The sequence below is a fragment of the Charadrius vociferus genome, unplaced genomic scaffold (assembly GCF_000708025.1).
Source record: "Charadrius vociferus isolate BGI_N301 unplaced genomic scaffold, ASM70802v2 scaffold550, whole genome shotgun sequence".
In the NCBI taxonomy this organism is placed as follows: Eukaryota; Metazoa; Chordata; class Aves; order Charadriiformes; family Charadriidae; genus Charadrius; species Charadrius vociferus.
In genome coordinates, this window is record NW_009646425.1 from 111281 (window position 1) to 125839 (window position 14559).

Here is a 14559-nt window from a genome sequence, read left to right on the forward strand (position 1 = left end):
ATTCCTGAAAATATTTAAATTTTAAGATAATATTAGGAGAAGTTTCTAAATTCACTACTTTGTTGCAAATTTTTTTTTTTTTTTCTGTTACACACATGCAGTAAAGTCTCTGGTTCTGTACAATACAGATATTCAGTAATTCACCTGACTGGATATCACAACATGATGTTATATACACTTCTATACCAAAAATTTTAATTCCCTAGTAATTATAAAGTTTCAAGCCCTTCTAAACATCCTGAATTAGTTTTTAATGCAAATTAAGCAAATAAGCAACCATGTTCCCTCCTCATGCTGAGCTTTCAGCTGCTGTTACCCACTAATAGATGTTAAAATACTCACCTCGAGCAACAATCTACGTCTGTCTTCCCAACCATCTTTTTCTTCAGTGAGGTCTACTGATCTACAAAATAACTTAGGGCCCTCTGCACAAAACAAAAAACGAATTAATACGGTTAAACACTGCTGAATAGGCTGCTGTTTCTAAATCTCATGAGCAACACAGCGATAAGGTCAGGTGGCCTATTCTTCATATTCTTCTCTTACCCCCAAAACATTTGGCTCAAACAGCAGCATTACAGTATTACAGCCTTGTGTACTAAGAAAAAGGAAAGGCAGCACCAGTTTTCCTTAATATGCTGAAATATAAACTGCAGTGAAACAGCATCTGTTTCATGAAAAGCTCAGCACCATTAACCCACATCTCCCCAGAAAATTTAGGCCTGCTAAGGATTCAGAGCTCTATTTTAATAGGCACTGTAAATCAGACAGGCTGAAAGGTACAATAACTGTATTAACACATCATTAACTGTATGTGTACAAGCTAACATGTCTCAGGAAACAAAGATTAAGGCTGTCCTAATAATTTATTGTATAAAACATCAGAAGTAACCTTTTTGGTGGCCTGTGGGTTGTTGTGTGTGTTTTGTTGTTGTTGTATTGTTTGTTTTTAACTACGAAATTCATTACATTCACCAGAAAAAAAACCCTGTGTTATTTAGGATCAAGAACCACGTGGGCATATGTGGCTGATAAGAATATTGAATATTCTTAACCATAACACTGGAAACACAGAAAAGAAGTTAAAGATGATACATATGCCTGAAAGGATCCAAAGTGTCTAGATAACTTGTCAAGTGATTTTATTTTTTTGGTAAGCCCTAAAAGACTAGCCACATATTAGGTAGTTATCTGAAAAGAGGGAAAGCAAGATAGTTCAGCATTTATTTTACCAGGACTTTCTCATGGGATGTGCTACCACAACTTATACCACAGGTATGACGGAAATTTGCAATTTATTTTTTTTTCCTTAAACCTGTCATCTGTGTTTTAACTACAAAACATGAATAACTAGGCATTATTTTTTTCTCACTGAATTTCAGTAAGGGTTAGAAGTGGTGTGAATAAGTTCTGTTATACCTCTTAGTCGCTCATCATCTTTGGAGAAGAAGAAAAATCTAACACTTTCTGTCTGTGGTAGAGAGAAAAACCTAGACAAACACAAAGGAATTTTAGCATCATAAAAGTTACCATAAAATTCCATTAGACAAGTTAAAGCTGTAATGCTTCAGACAAGTAGTATGCATCAAAGAACATTACTCCATAGTAACCAAATATAGCCTTGTATAAAAGCAGGTTTCTTAAGAAAACTTAAGATATATTTGACTTTTGGCCAAACCCGCTATCCAGTTAAGTTCTCATGCACTCAGCTAGAAACGCAGATTTTATATTCAACTTCAAATCAAGTGTGGTATTGGGATTTTTGACTATTACATTCTGTGCAGCAAGGAATGGTTTCCTAAGACAACCACTTCCATTGTTTAGAGGTGTGGAATGAAGATGTTAGTTTCCCATGAACTGAGTGCTGCTATTGATATTCTCATAGCAAACTACTACAACCAAGTAGACAACAAATACAAATATAACTTGCATTTCTTTGTCCCTTTCATTTTCTGATGCCTCTGGTTCATCTTCACCCTCAGAACTGCTGTCTCGGAAACGTGGATCTTCTTGCCATGTGACTTTTACAGGTTTTATTGTTTCAAGTATGTAGGGCTCTGCAATAACATCACAATTAAAAAAAATAAATCAGATTATTCCCCTACTTTTCAGTAAAAATTTTTACTTCAGAGTGAAAATACTTAAATCTGTCTTTTCCAATTTAAGACAGACAGAAACCTCCTCTACCAGGTTACCAGGTTTTCCCCTCTGGGCAGGTGTGAATTTAGTTTGCTTTCTCATATCTCACAAATTCACCCTCAAAATTCACAATTAATACCATCACAGCATAGGGAAAGCGTGCAGGAGTCCTTCTGAAGCTTGTTGTCAGGGTCCCGGTTCTATCAAGTCACTCCAACCTAACAAACATTATCACCTGAGTTGGGATTAACTGTGCCTATGCATATTTTTAGCTTGCAGAAGTTGGAATAAAAGCTTGCTTTCACTGTGAACTATCTTAATAACTTCCTTTGCAAAGAAACTCACAATGCTGTAGCTTAGTCTTTTTGTGTGTTTAAGCTCTGTTATTCTCATGTATGTATTCCTGCCTATAGCATACACAGCCAGTTGCCACATGGTAACTTAAACACGTACCTGGGCCCTTCCTGCTTCACAACACCAAAAGGACTGAGTTTATTAACCTATGGTACCCTTTTCTTTTAGTGTATAAGCACAGTACTTGTCTGCACGACCGGAATAGAGAAGACACCTCCTGTACTGCCTCTCTGGCAGTGTAAAACAGTTTCCAAACCCAACAGAAACTAGACTATGAAACAAGCAGTATTTTATTCAAGAGAAAGAGCCGAAAATTCTACTTTGGAAAAAGTGTGCATTAGCAAGTTTAAGTTGTCCACAAAACAACCGATAGTTTGTGCTCAGAAAAGGACTATCCACATGTTCTCCCTTCATGGTTTCCGCATGAAGTCAGGTTAAACAAAAACAACAAAAATCATTGCAAAAATCACCTAAGCAACTGAGGTGTGTGCAATGGAGAGAGACTTATCTTTTTGTTTGTATCGATACAGCAGCTAGCACAGTGACCCTGTTGCCACCAAAGAGGATTCTTATGCAATATAAACCAATAATTATTCATAACAGCAAATACAAGACACAGTGCTCAAGTGTGGTTCTCAGTGTTAAGAACTTTGTGAATGCTGAAGTACATCTCTGCTCAGATATTTTCCACTTCGTTCTACACATCTCTCACATATTCCAAAACCTGTATTACTGCATTCAGAAGACACGGAATACTTTCTGTAGTCAGCAGAAACGTGGAGGTTTGTTTTATTTGTTTGCTTTTGGTTTTCTTTTTTGCATTTCAGTTAACTTCACGCAGTTTTTTTATTTTCTACATTGCTACTTACTAAGCGACTCGACTTCAGATTTTTTATCTTGATTTTATAACATTTGATTTTTATCTTAGGTTAGGACACCCCAATAATCATGTGTCATTCAGTTTCAATTTTCTAAAGGTACAATAATAAAATCATTTACATAATAAAATGTCCTTGGACCTTAGGGTCAACTCTAAGATTTTCTTTTGCTCATAATCCTACCTAAATTAACACACGTTTTATTTAAAATCTTGGTTTATATGAAACCTGATTTGACTTGTATATCTTTTTTTTCCCCTGTTTCTTTAAGAAACGTAGTGGCTGACAAGTTTTTCCATCAATGTCAAAAAACAAATAATAGCTCCTTCTCAAAACATCCCTTTCAAAATTACTGAGATGCAAGTATGAATTAACTGTCATTAAAATACAACAATCTTGGCAAGGGTAAGATGATCATAATGACTTTGCATAATTACTGACTTTTGCCTCTGAAAATCCCTTGGATTCTGAGTTTCTATACACTATATTACTCTACAGTGCCCGACATAAAGCCACTTGTTAGAAATTGTACTATTATATATGTACTGCTGTTACCTTCTTTTATGCCAGACTCCTCCGTGTCTCCAAAGAAGGAAAACATGAAACCACTAGATTCCTGAGCTAAGTTACTCCCACTGTTAGTTCCCAAATCGTCAGGTAGGATAGAGTCATCCGCATCATCTTTGTCCCAGGGTATTTCTTCATTTTTTTCTGATTTTCTCTTTGAAGATCCAAATAACTCTTTTAAATCAACAGCAATATCATAATACGTTTCTTTAGACACTTCAGGCAGTTTCTCACTCTCTTCCCTCCTCTTCTTCCTTTGAGCTTTACTGAAACAAGATTGTTAAAGGACAGTAACACAGCACATATATTTTCTAAAAGAAAGGTTCCCTAAGAGGCAACCTTGCTATTAATCTCTTCCTAAACTTGTCTAAGCACATGAATGAGTAGTTGACTTTTAAGGTTTTGGTGGTTGGTGGGGTTTTTTTTGTTTGTGTTTTTTTTGTTTTGGTTTGGTTTTTTTCTCCTCTTTTCTTTTCTTCTTCTTTCTTAGCAATTCCAGGTTCTGGCAATAGGAAATATCCTATTGCAATAAACAGGTTTATAAGGCAATATGACTCTCCTTTTGGTTCAGACTTTTGACCCATTTCCTATCACCTCCCTGCAATTTACCCACCTTTGAGGGTAAGCAATGGCAAAAAACATCTGAGGTTTGACTCTAAAGGCAGGAACAAGTCTACTTTATAATTAACCATATCCTGACTTTTCCCTTAATATATGACAGCCTATAAATTAAGATATTTAGGACTTTCTTGCAAAAGAAGTGTTAAGAGGTAATATTTTTTTCTCACGGATTTGCAAATCTTAGAAGTCCATGAGACTAGAGAGAACTAAAGAAAAAAACCCCGACAAAACAGAGCAATCTGCATAGTTTAAACTCAGTCTTCTGCTATAGCCATCTTTCCACAGGAAGAAACACCACTATTGTAGTTACCAAGCTGTAATATTACCTCTCTTTTTCTGTAGCGCTTGGTTTCCTTTCAAAAACTGCATGGTCCTGTCTTGTAGGATCATAACGGAGGGCATTAATATCTCTATAAAAATCAAAAGAAAAAGAAAAACCATGAGACATTCTAAATGTTCAACTGCAAGCTACCCTAAACCTCTATAGTCAAATTCAAATTCACATTGACTTCACTACCAAAAAAAGTCCAAATCAATATAAAACATAACTGGCATTTAGAAAGTACCTGCTAGTCAGCATCTGGCTCAGGAAAAATTATAAACTGAAATGGCTTTAATCAAATTGTAATATTTCATATAAAACATAGACCTCGAGTTGTGTGTGTTATGCAGTAAGAGTAAGTTTATACTTGCACTCATTTATCTTTTGAGGAGCTGTATCGATATAGCTATCCATATCAATATATCTATGTATATCTATTTCTTCTAGTACCAAACATTGCATAAATTTAAATAGCCCAGGGAAAAAAAAAAAAGAACCAAACCCCCTGAAAAGAACAAACAAACAAAACCTCATTAAGCACACCTTTCAAATGTAAATATTTTCAGGACTTTCAGCTAAAGCAGTGTAAGGTTTAGACTGACCTCAGTGCTAGTGTAGCAAAGCCCATGCTGTCTTACGGCAATGTCAGAAGGTAGTCACTTATTTCCCCTCCTCTCCCAAATTAATGCTTACAGCATAAATTAACGACTTTTAAATGGTTACACACTATATCATTGCCTGGGCATTAAAGAACACTGTCATTCACAAAAGTTTCCTAAAATGACTTCTGGGATTGCACAGGTTATTTTCCCCTCTGCTTGATCTTTAGAAAATACATGAAAATTTGTACAGAAGTCATAGGATTAAATAAGATGGTGCTGCTGTCACAGTGGTATTTAGCAGTCAGCAGTCACTGATACAACTCCAATAGTGACTGTCAGTAAAAATTTACTAATTGCACACTATTTAAATTACCCTTAACATTACTAGCTTCCACCAATTCAGTCCACAGACCAGCTTCTGTTAAAGTGCATAGTTAAATGTCACAATACATCCAAAACTACATTTCCAAACCTATCTCCTCATCCCCTAAGAAGGCTAGAGCACACCCAACAACATGTAACGAATTCCTAATCTAATGAAGAAATTTCTCAAAAGCAGAAATAGAGATAAATGAAAAAAAAAAAAATCCCCACTGAAAAAGAAGTTTGATGCTAATCACCTGTAGGCCAGAGAAAACAATAACCTTATTAACTGCTATGGAAGTTAGAGTAACTTACTGACCTACTGCCCAACTTGCACGTTCCTTGTTTAGCCAAGCCTAAGTTTGTCTCCACAGAGCGCAGAAATCTATCTTACATAGGGAAGGACTTAGTAAAATCTTAATTTTTCATAACCAACAATCCAATCATTCAAAATCTACTAGAAGAAACTCAAGCAGGCATCTGATAATTTTTCCCTAAAACAATGATAATTACCAGTTTTATAATCTACTGGGACACTCAAGTTGGGAAACTGCATTAAAAACCGACTTCAAATGCACACAACACAGAAGGAAATACTTTTTTCAGTCAGCTAGGCAGAAATTTTAGTTGTGCAACACCAGCAAAAATGAAGCCTTCCTAAAATTCCTTCTTTTCTGATAACAGATGAGTCATACTTGAATTTCTTAGCGCTTGTAGCCATTTTAGTTGGCTTAGGTTGCTCCAGGTTGATATTCAAAAGGCTTCCCAGTATTTGCAGATTTTTCTTTTTCTCCGCAGCAAGCTCCTCTTCTTCATCTGCCTTCAAGACGTTTGTCTCTGCTAAGACAAAAATAAATACATTATTTTTTCCCCACTATGACCCGAGTAAGCCTGTAGTATTTAATATACCATTACTATAGTACTAGAAGAGCTCAGACATATCAACACATCGCTTCCTTCATTTTAAAGCTACTTAGAAGCTTTCTCTCAAGAAAATCTTTGACCAGAAGTGTCACAGGCAACTATTTCATGTGAAAATCAGACCAGTTATTTAACCTGTTCCTGCTTATATCACATAATCGTGCAACTGCTCTGCCGTTGACAGATGCTGTACAAAGGACCATATTAAAGCAACAAAGGGAATAGCAGAACTAGGCAAAAATTTCAGAAACAGATTCTGAGTCTTGAAAACTAGGTTAACAATTTTGGTTCGGGGTGGGATCTTTAAGTTTTTTGCCTTTTCAGTGTTTCTGCCTTCTGTTGTTTAAAAAAAAAAAAAAAATCTTTCTAAGGCTGCCAAATCAGCCATGGACTGCAGGGTGACAAGAAGACAAACAGCTTAAATGAATGTAATGGTCAAAAAGGTTATTTTAATTAAGTCACCACTTATCCTGTGAAAAACATGGATAAACACATTCTGATATCATCCTGTATGTTGATTATCAAGCAGGTATGTCTCATTAAGCTATAACAAATACTTTTGCAACTTATACATTTAAGAAGACACAGCTACCAATATATACTATGTACAGCCACAACACAGTTGGGTTACTTTCCTCAAGGTATCACCAAAAGAGCAGAAGTAGTCCATAAGTTGCTTCAAGCATCCACGATATAGCTCTATTACTGTCATTAACCAGGAAACACAAGCAGGTTTACCTTCTTCTTCACCGTCACTTTCAAGGAATCTAGCGTCCATGCGAAATCTTTCATCTGTGCCAAATCGTGACTGCAATTTCAAGAGCTAAACAAAATGAAAGAGATCCAATTAAGCACTGGAAAAGAAAATCAATGTTCAGTAACTTTTTTTTTTTTTTACTATAATTATGGTAACATACTAATAACCTTTAGCTCTTGATGCCTTTTTCAGAAATTTCTTTGTATTCAAAGATGACAACATCAGAGAAACTCCTCCCACTCCCCAACACACATTATTTCCTCCGTGGCTACTGTTTCCTCTATTTAAGAGAATTCCATTGCAAGTTTGTCAAAACCATATTCAGCAAGTATGCAAACCTTATGCTATGTTTGTCTATAGTGGTGTTATGGAGCCTTAGAAGAAAAGCAAGTTACAGTACTGGGTTCACTCACTTTTTCACCAGCTTTGCCTTCAAACTGGGGCTTAATTTTGAATCTCTCATCGTCTGTATCATCTTGCTCATCCTCACTGCTTTCAAACAGCCTGCTTGAAGTTTTAGGAGCAGATTCATCCTTTGTTAAACAAAAAGAACATATAGACAAGCAACCGTCAGTCTGAGAAAATAAATCAGTATCAACTTTGTTCATGTGCCTTCCAGTGGATTTCTAGAACAGCCAGCTCAATTATCGATCCACATGCTTCAAATCTTATATTGTGTACACACCTTTTACACCTTTTTTTCCTAAATACAGGATAAGAGATATATATGTAAAAAAAGTGCTAAACGTAAAGTGAGAAAAGAAGATTTTAATTAAATAGTGAGAATGGTCTTAATCTTTCTACGTTTATGAAGAAAAAACCCAACAAAAGCAAAGCCAATGGTTTAAAGCTTTAGCAGAGATGTGATTAAAAAACGTGATGATACAAGAAGTTCTATTCCAGAAAACAGTACTTAATTGTGCTGAACGTATGGTGGTAAAATCCTGAAGAGTCCGCTAAATAAGGTCTCAATCAGGTTAGATATAAAGAGCAAGTCCCACACAACTTCTTTGGACCTTAACATCACTTTAAAAACAAGACAGTACATTAACACAGACTCTTTGTCCAGTGTTGAAAGAACAGAGTCTCCTTCTGTACCTCTCAAGCCAAATCTCTTCCCCCTCCTTTGACCAAAAGCAGTAAAATTTCAAAACTAGTTATGCATAAGCCCTATAACTTAAACATTCTTTTTTTATTAATCAAAGTTAGAATCTCTCTTATACAAATCTTAATCTCCTTACAAATTCTCCAGGTTCTCCAGCTTTATCAGATGCACAGTTAAGTTCTTTGAAACCTGTTTTATGTTAGCAAAAAAAGAAGAATCAGTCATATTAATTCAAACCTTATCTACTTTTTTATTTCACTTCATTATGAAAAACAGTCTTCAGAATAAAAAGCATAGTCATATTGATATGACATTACCCTACAGAATACTGGAATTTTTCCCAATAAGACTTACTTTTTCAGGCATACTCTCCGAACTTGTATCTTTCTTCAAGATCTCATCTACTTCAGCTTCACTTTCCACATCTGAATTGAATATGATGTGTTTATGCTTGCCTGCTGGCTGGCTATCCTGTATAAGAGTGAAACTGTCAAGTCAAACACATCAAATACTTGCTACAGTCATACGTAAATATCTAGAAGGCATTTCCATGACATGAAAGGAGGAATCTACTATTATTCTTGCAACTCTAAAGACATTCCAGGAATTAGGTGTGCATCATTTTGTATACACTCAAAAGAAAACTGTCAATGTAATCAGAAACTGCAGAATACGATCTTAAAACATCTTAAACCACATCCATGAATTTCCCTTTTTCTTTTACGGCACACTATTCAGATAGGAGTTGTGAGTATAATTACCAGATTTGAAAGAGCTCCCTGAATGAGTTTCTTCTGTAGTTCTCTCTCTTTCTGTCGCTCTTCTAGAGCTGCCAGTCTCCTCTGGTTATCCTGCAACTGTTTTTCAGTGTTAGGTCCCTTTGAAGCAGCAGCATGAAGACAAAGCTCCTTCTTTTCCAGAAGGCTTGTCTTCCCATTCTCACATATATTAGCTTCACGTTCTGGATTTTTATTGCTTACATCCCTCCTCAATTTTTTTGAAAGCAGTTTTGGGCTTTTCAGTTGTCGTTTAACATGTTTCTGTGACACTGCAGCATTACTATCCATGTCACTGCTCTCATCTTCACTCTGGTCAGTATGAAGAAGAGCACCTCCATGCTCTGAATTTTGGTCTTCTTGCAAAGAACTCACACCTTTGTTCTTTCCTTGCAAATATGGCCTGGAAACAGGTTGGTCTCTCTCACCTGCTAAGGAGGCAGCATCTGACAATTCCTTGCGCTGTCCACAATGCATATGTTGTCTCTCTTTGCTGCTGACTTCAAGTGAATACAATGGATGGTTCTTAGACTGTCTTTTAGATGACTCCTCCCCACAATAAGAAATACAAGCTTCAACACCTAAACTTTCTACAGACCTCTTCTTTAAACCAGTGCTGTCCTTAGTTAACTCTTTTTCACAAAGGGACCCCATTCCTCTGAAGGGCTGGTATTTCAAACGCGGATTATTTTGTCCCTCCGAGCTTTCTTCATCAGCATTCTCCTCCCCTGCTAAAATTGTAGCAACTATATCTTCAGGACAGATACATTTTTTTTTAACTGCAGGGCGAAATATAGAACGTTTTGTTTTATTTAAAACACTACCCTTAGGATTTTCTTCACTGAGCTGACTAGAACTCTGTGTACTGTCTGAGTCTTCTAGCGGTGTCCCAGAGTTTTCAGTAGCTAATGCTTTTAAGTCATCTAATGTAAGATCTAAGCGGTAACAGTTTTGCATCGTGGATTCATAGTCAGAACTGATTTCAGACTCCCCTTTCTCAGGCTCCGAATAAGAGCTTTCACTATCATTTGTCTTTGTTGTACTGTTGGCTGCTGTACTCTGCAAGGCAGCAATTTTGGATTTTTTCATTTTCCCTTTTCTTTCAATGTATTCTTCTTTTAAATTACGAGTTCTCAGTGACGAGCCATTTAACAAATCACGTTTTTCTTTAGTTAATATTTCTTTATTTTTCACCTTCACCTGTTTAGAATCTTTTAAAATTGCAGTTTTCCTGCTATTTAGATCTGGAGTTTTACTTTCAGCAATAATTTCATCTGTATCTGCTGAATCATAATCATTATCACATTCCATAGTGTCTTTCTCTCTATAACTTCCTTTGATAGCTTTCTTCATGGCATCTGGATTGCTTAAGGACCAGTGACTATTGTATTTTAATTCAAAATTATCCCCAACGATTTCCAAGTGGTCACTTTCAACCTCAACATTTTCAGCTTTCTGTATTTCTCTCTCTTTCTCTACCATTGCTCTGATTTCCTCTTCAGAATCAACGTCACTATCAGAAACACTCGTATTATTTTGAGCTGTAACTCCAGAAACATTGCTTTTATCCAGTAATAAAGCTCTCCCTGATATTTTACTATTAAGACTGCTTGATGGAAGCAATTTAGACTTCTCGCTGGATTTGGATTTTGATCTTTGATCTAGCTGTGATGAGCTTGTGTTCTGTGAAAGTGACTGACTCCCAGAAGAGAGAACTACTGCTCCATTCAGAGCCTCGCTGCCCAGTTGCCTCAGTTTTTTAGGTAGTTTCTTAGTTACAGGAAACTCTCCTTGCCGCTTCTTGTTCATGCTGTCGTCTCTCCCTTCCAAGTGCCAAGTAAGCTCAGATACAGGGACTGCACCTGTCAAGTCTGGTTCCAGTTTTCTAAGGTTATGGCAATATTTTGATGGGTCATATTTCACGATGTTAGTCTGAGTTAAGGAATTAAAGCAACACGATTCTTCTGGCAAGCAGACTTCCAGTCTTCATGAACAGGCTAAATTCTGCGTGAAAGGACAACGAAAAGTCCTTTTTAATGTTACGACCATAAGCCTTTAGGCAACTGAAGTGCAGTCTAAAAAATTATTCAAATCACACAAACTTACTGCAAGATTTACTTCAGGGATTCAGTAAATCAAGTATGACGCAGCAGTCAATATTAAGACTGTTAAGCAAATATTTCCCCATATGACGAAAAAAAGAAGGGAATCGTGCCTATGCCCAACCAATAGGAAAAGGATATTTTATTTTTCTGTTGACTCCTAAGGTGCAGGATAGGCAAGACTCTGCCGAATTTACCAACAACCCATTTCTAAAAGAAAAGAAAAATAATCAGTGTTAAACAAAAAGGAATGAAAGTAACCCTGGAATAAAACAAGGTGTTTATTCTTTGGTAACAGAAACTCTAATAAAGAACCATCCATGACTAATTCTTCTTTTGTTTACTCCCTTGAGTAAGATATATTCGTGCTGTGCAACTTAGCCAGCTTCCTTCTCAAAAGGAGAACAAAGCAAAACAAGTCAACCAACCAATTTTATTTTACTTTTTTTTTTTCCAACCTGCAAATAAAGAGCCACAATAAAAAACTGGTATCCTTTACTTTACAAGTACTATTTTTAATATAAGGCTTGTGGTTTATGAATTAATAGTGGTAACTATACAGACAGGATCACTACTGTTTCACCCTTTTCCCCACTAGAAAATTAAAAATTTCCTCCTATCACCCCCCAAAAACATTCTGTGCTTAGCAAATAATTTTGAAAAGTTAGTAAATACAATTTTTGTTGCCTAAATTTGCATTTTCAGTGACTTTATTTCAAGTCTTACTTTTGTAAGCATGTGTAGACCCTGATCCTGAATGTGCTGACGCACAGAGATCAGATCCTGACAAGCCAGCCGTCAAAAATGTATATGCTGTATAAAAATAAGACACACGTTCTCTTTACATGCTTTAAAGGGTGACACGAAGATATTCCCAACATAAACGAGTAACGAAGCATTTAGTAATTTAACATGACAGAGAGGAAAGTATGATCAAGACTATTTCCAGTCATTACAAAGAACAACAGGAGCATGCTACATGTCTACACATAAGGTATTTCTTTAGACTACTTTTCACAAGTTGGACTGTCACACTTCATAAAAATTTCTTTACATAAAGCCTAGAGATTTGACTTAAATTTAAGTGTAATAAGCTTGTGCCCAATTCTGGGTTTTTTTGTTGTTTTAATTCTCTATACATCTACCCCACCATACCTTATGGTCTGGCACCTCTGTACCTGGTACTGCTTTCATGTGAAAGTCTACAACTCCAGCCTTTTTCAGTGATTCTAACAGATATGCTTTGTCATTTCTCTGTGGTTTTTCCTTCTGCAGCTTTGCTTCCTCCCTCTCTACGGCGAGCCTGTACCAAAAAGTACACCATATATGAAAAGAAATTCTGCCTGCGTGCTAAATTAGACCTGGCAGTGACTCTGTCCTACAGAACAGTAACCATTCACTACTTAAGGAATTAACATGTCTGCTACTTTCAAGAGAATAATGATGCAAAACACATTGCAGTATCTAATACGCATAACAGTCTACCAATGACAATAAAAACTAGAAAGAATAAGAGTGTAGCAGATGAAAGCACAGCCATAATCTTGTCATAAACAGTTTTTCTGTTTAACTGTGATAACTTTAGCAACAGCATACATTTTTTTATAATTGATTTTTACCTGTGCAAAAAGCTTTCTTTGGCTAACTCAATTTGCAGTGTCCCCCCTTTCCATTTTGTTTTATTTAAAACTGACATGCCTGTAAAACAAGGAGATGGAAAAATGAGTATTTTCTACATTAAAAAAAAAAAATACACCTTAGACCTAACTATGCCTCCTTCTATGACAGTCCGAAGTTTCTTTAGCATGAGCTTATACTCCATTACTCACCTGATTTAAGTTTGAATATGAAAGGTCTAATACTCAGATGTTAAACAAGAAAGTCTAAATCCAAAATTAAAGTTCTGACTTCAAGAGTCATCGAAGCCTGTATGGTTCAGTTCAAATACAAACCTGAAAATTTGGATACGTGTACTTAAGCGTCTACACTACTGTCAGACCAGCTCTTCTCTACTTAACTTCTGTACTTCAGCTTTCCTATTCCTAACGGCAACATTCCCTAGGAAAAAAGGCACATTGCCAATCCCTCTCTTTGGGTATAGGTATCTTCACCTGCCATTTTGCTGCTACATACTACACAGGTGGTTTCATAACCCTATCAGTAGTTTTGTAATCCAACTATTTTGGGATTTGTAAAATTGCTTTAACAGAAGCACGCTTTACTTAAACTCTCCTTTTGGGTTTCTTCTCACATCAAGTAACTTCTAATGCTTTATGGACCTGATGAAAGCATTTGCAGCGTATTTCCTATATCGTCTCATAAAAGGGCTAGGCTAAACTCCCAAATCACCCACTTCAGTCACAAGAAGTCTTTTTAATTGCTTACAACTACTTACTGAAAACTCCAGTAAAGCAACTTCCATAGAATTGCTGCTTAAAGAAAAAGGAATGAACATGACAACAGAATGAAACGGGGTCTACCTTGGCCACATCCTGATTTGACATTAGATACACTATCAGTAATACAGCTTGGCTCAAAAACATAACTTACTTTAAAAAAAATAATAAAACGTACTTACACTTTTTAAGATCTGCATCAGAAATGCTGACACTGATGTACGCAAAAGTTTTCACAGGGTTCCCTGCTCAACGAATAACATTCAGTTAATTTCCACATAATTTCAGTGTTTCCTTTAAAACTAAAAATTAAACCAATTCCTGAAAATAAAGCATCTCTGAAGCAAAAAACCCACTTCACACTACAAATTGAGAAACAATTCACTTTTAAAGGATGATACAAAACTGTTACCCTGATTATCTTTCCTGGTAATAATCTCTGCATCCAAAACACGCCCAAACTTGCCAAATCTTTCTTGCAGTTCAGCCTTAGAAACCGTATGGCCGAGCCCTCCAACGTACAAGCGCTTCGAAATTTGTTTCTTCTCCATGTTAAAATAGTCAAGCTGGAACGCACACTCCGTCTTTCCGTAAAGAGAAAAAAAAAAAAAAAAAAAAAAAAAAAAAAAGGAAAAAAAACAAGACAGACCGCCTCT

At 36.2% G+C, this 14559-nt stretch overlaps 1 protein-coding gene across 1 annotated transcript in view; it reads right to left on the reverse strand.

Moving 5' to 3' along the window:
- NOL8 (nucleolar protein 8) overlaps positions 1 to 14454 on the reverse strand; it is a 16681-nt gene extending 2227 nt beyond the window's left edge. The window contains exons 1-15 of the mRNA XM_009881343.1: positions 14316 to 14454; positions 14086 to 14148; positions 13127 to 13205; positions 12663 to 12810; positions 11649 to 11717; positions 9391 to 11331; positions 8984 to 9100; positions 7938 to 8057; positions 7506 to 7590; positions 6542 to 6686; positions 4886 to 4969; positions 3927 to 4204; positions 1931 to 2057; positions 1420 to 1490; positions 343 to 425 (exon numbers count right to left, since the gene is read on the reverse strand). Coding sequence (XP_009879645.1) covers positions 343 to 425; positions 1420 to 1490; positions 1931 to 2057; positions 3927 to 4204; positions 4886 to 4969; positions 6542 to 6686; positions 7506 to 7590; positions 7938 to 8057; positions 8984 to 9100; positions 9391 to 11331; positions 11649 to 11717; positions 12663 to 12810; positions 13127 to 13205; positions 14086 to 14148; positions 14316 to 14454 — 3549 coding nt within the window. The remainder of the gene's footprint in view (positions 1 to 342; positions 426 to 1419; positions 1491 to 1930; positions 2058 to 3926; positions 4205 to 4885; positions 4970 to 6541; positions 6687 to 7505; positions 7591 to 7937; positions 8058 to 8983; positions 9101 to 9390; positions 11332 to 11648; positions 11718 to 12662; positions 12811 to 13126; positions 13206 to 14085; positions 14149 to 14315) is intronic.
- Between the last annotated feature and the right edge of the window lie 105 nt (positions 14455 to 14559).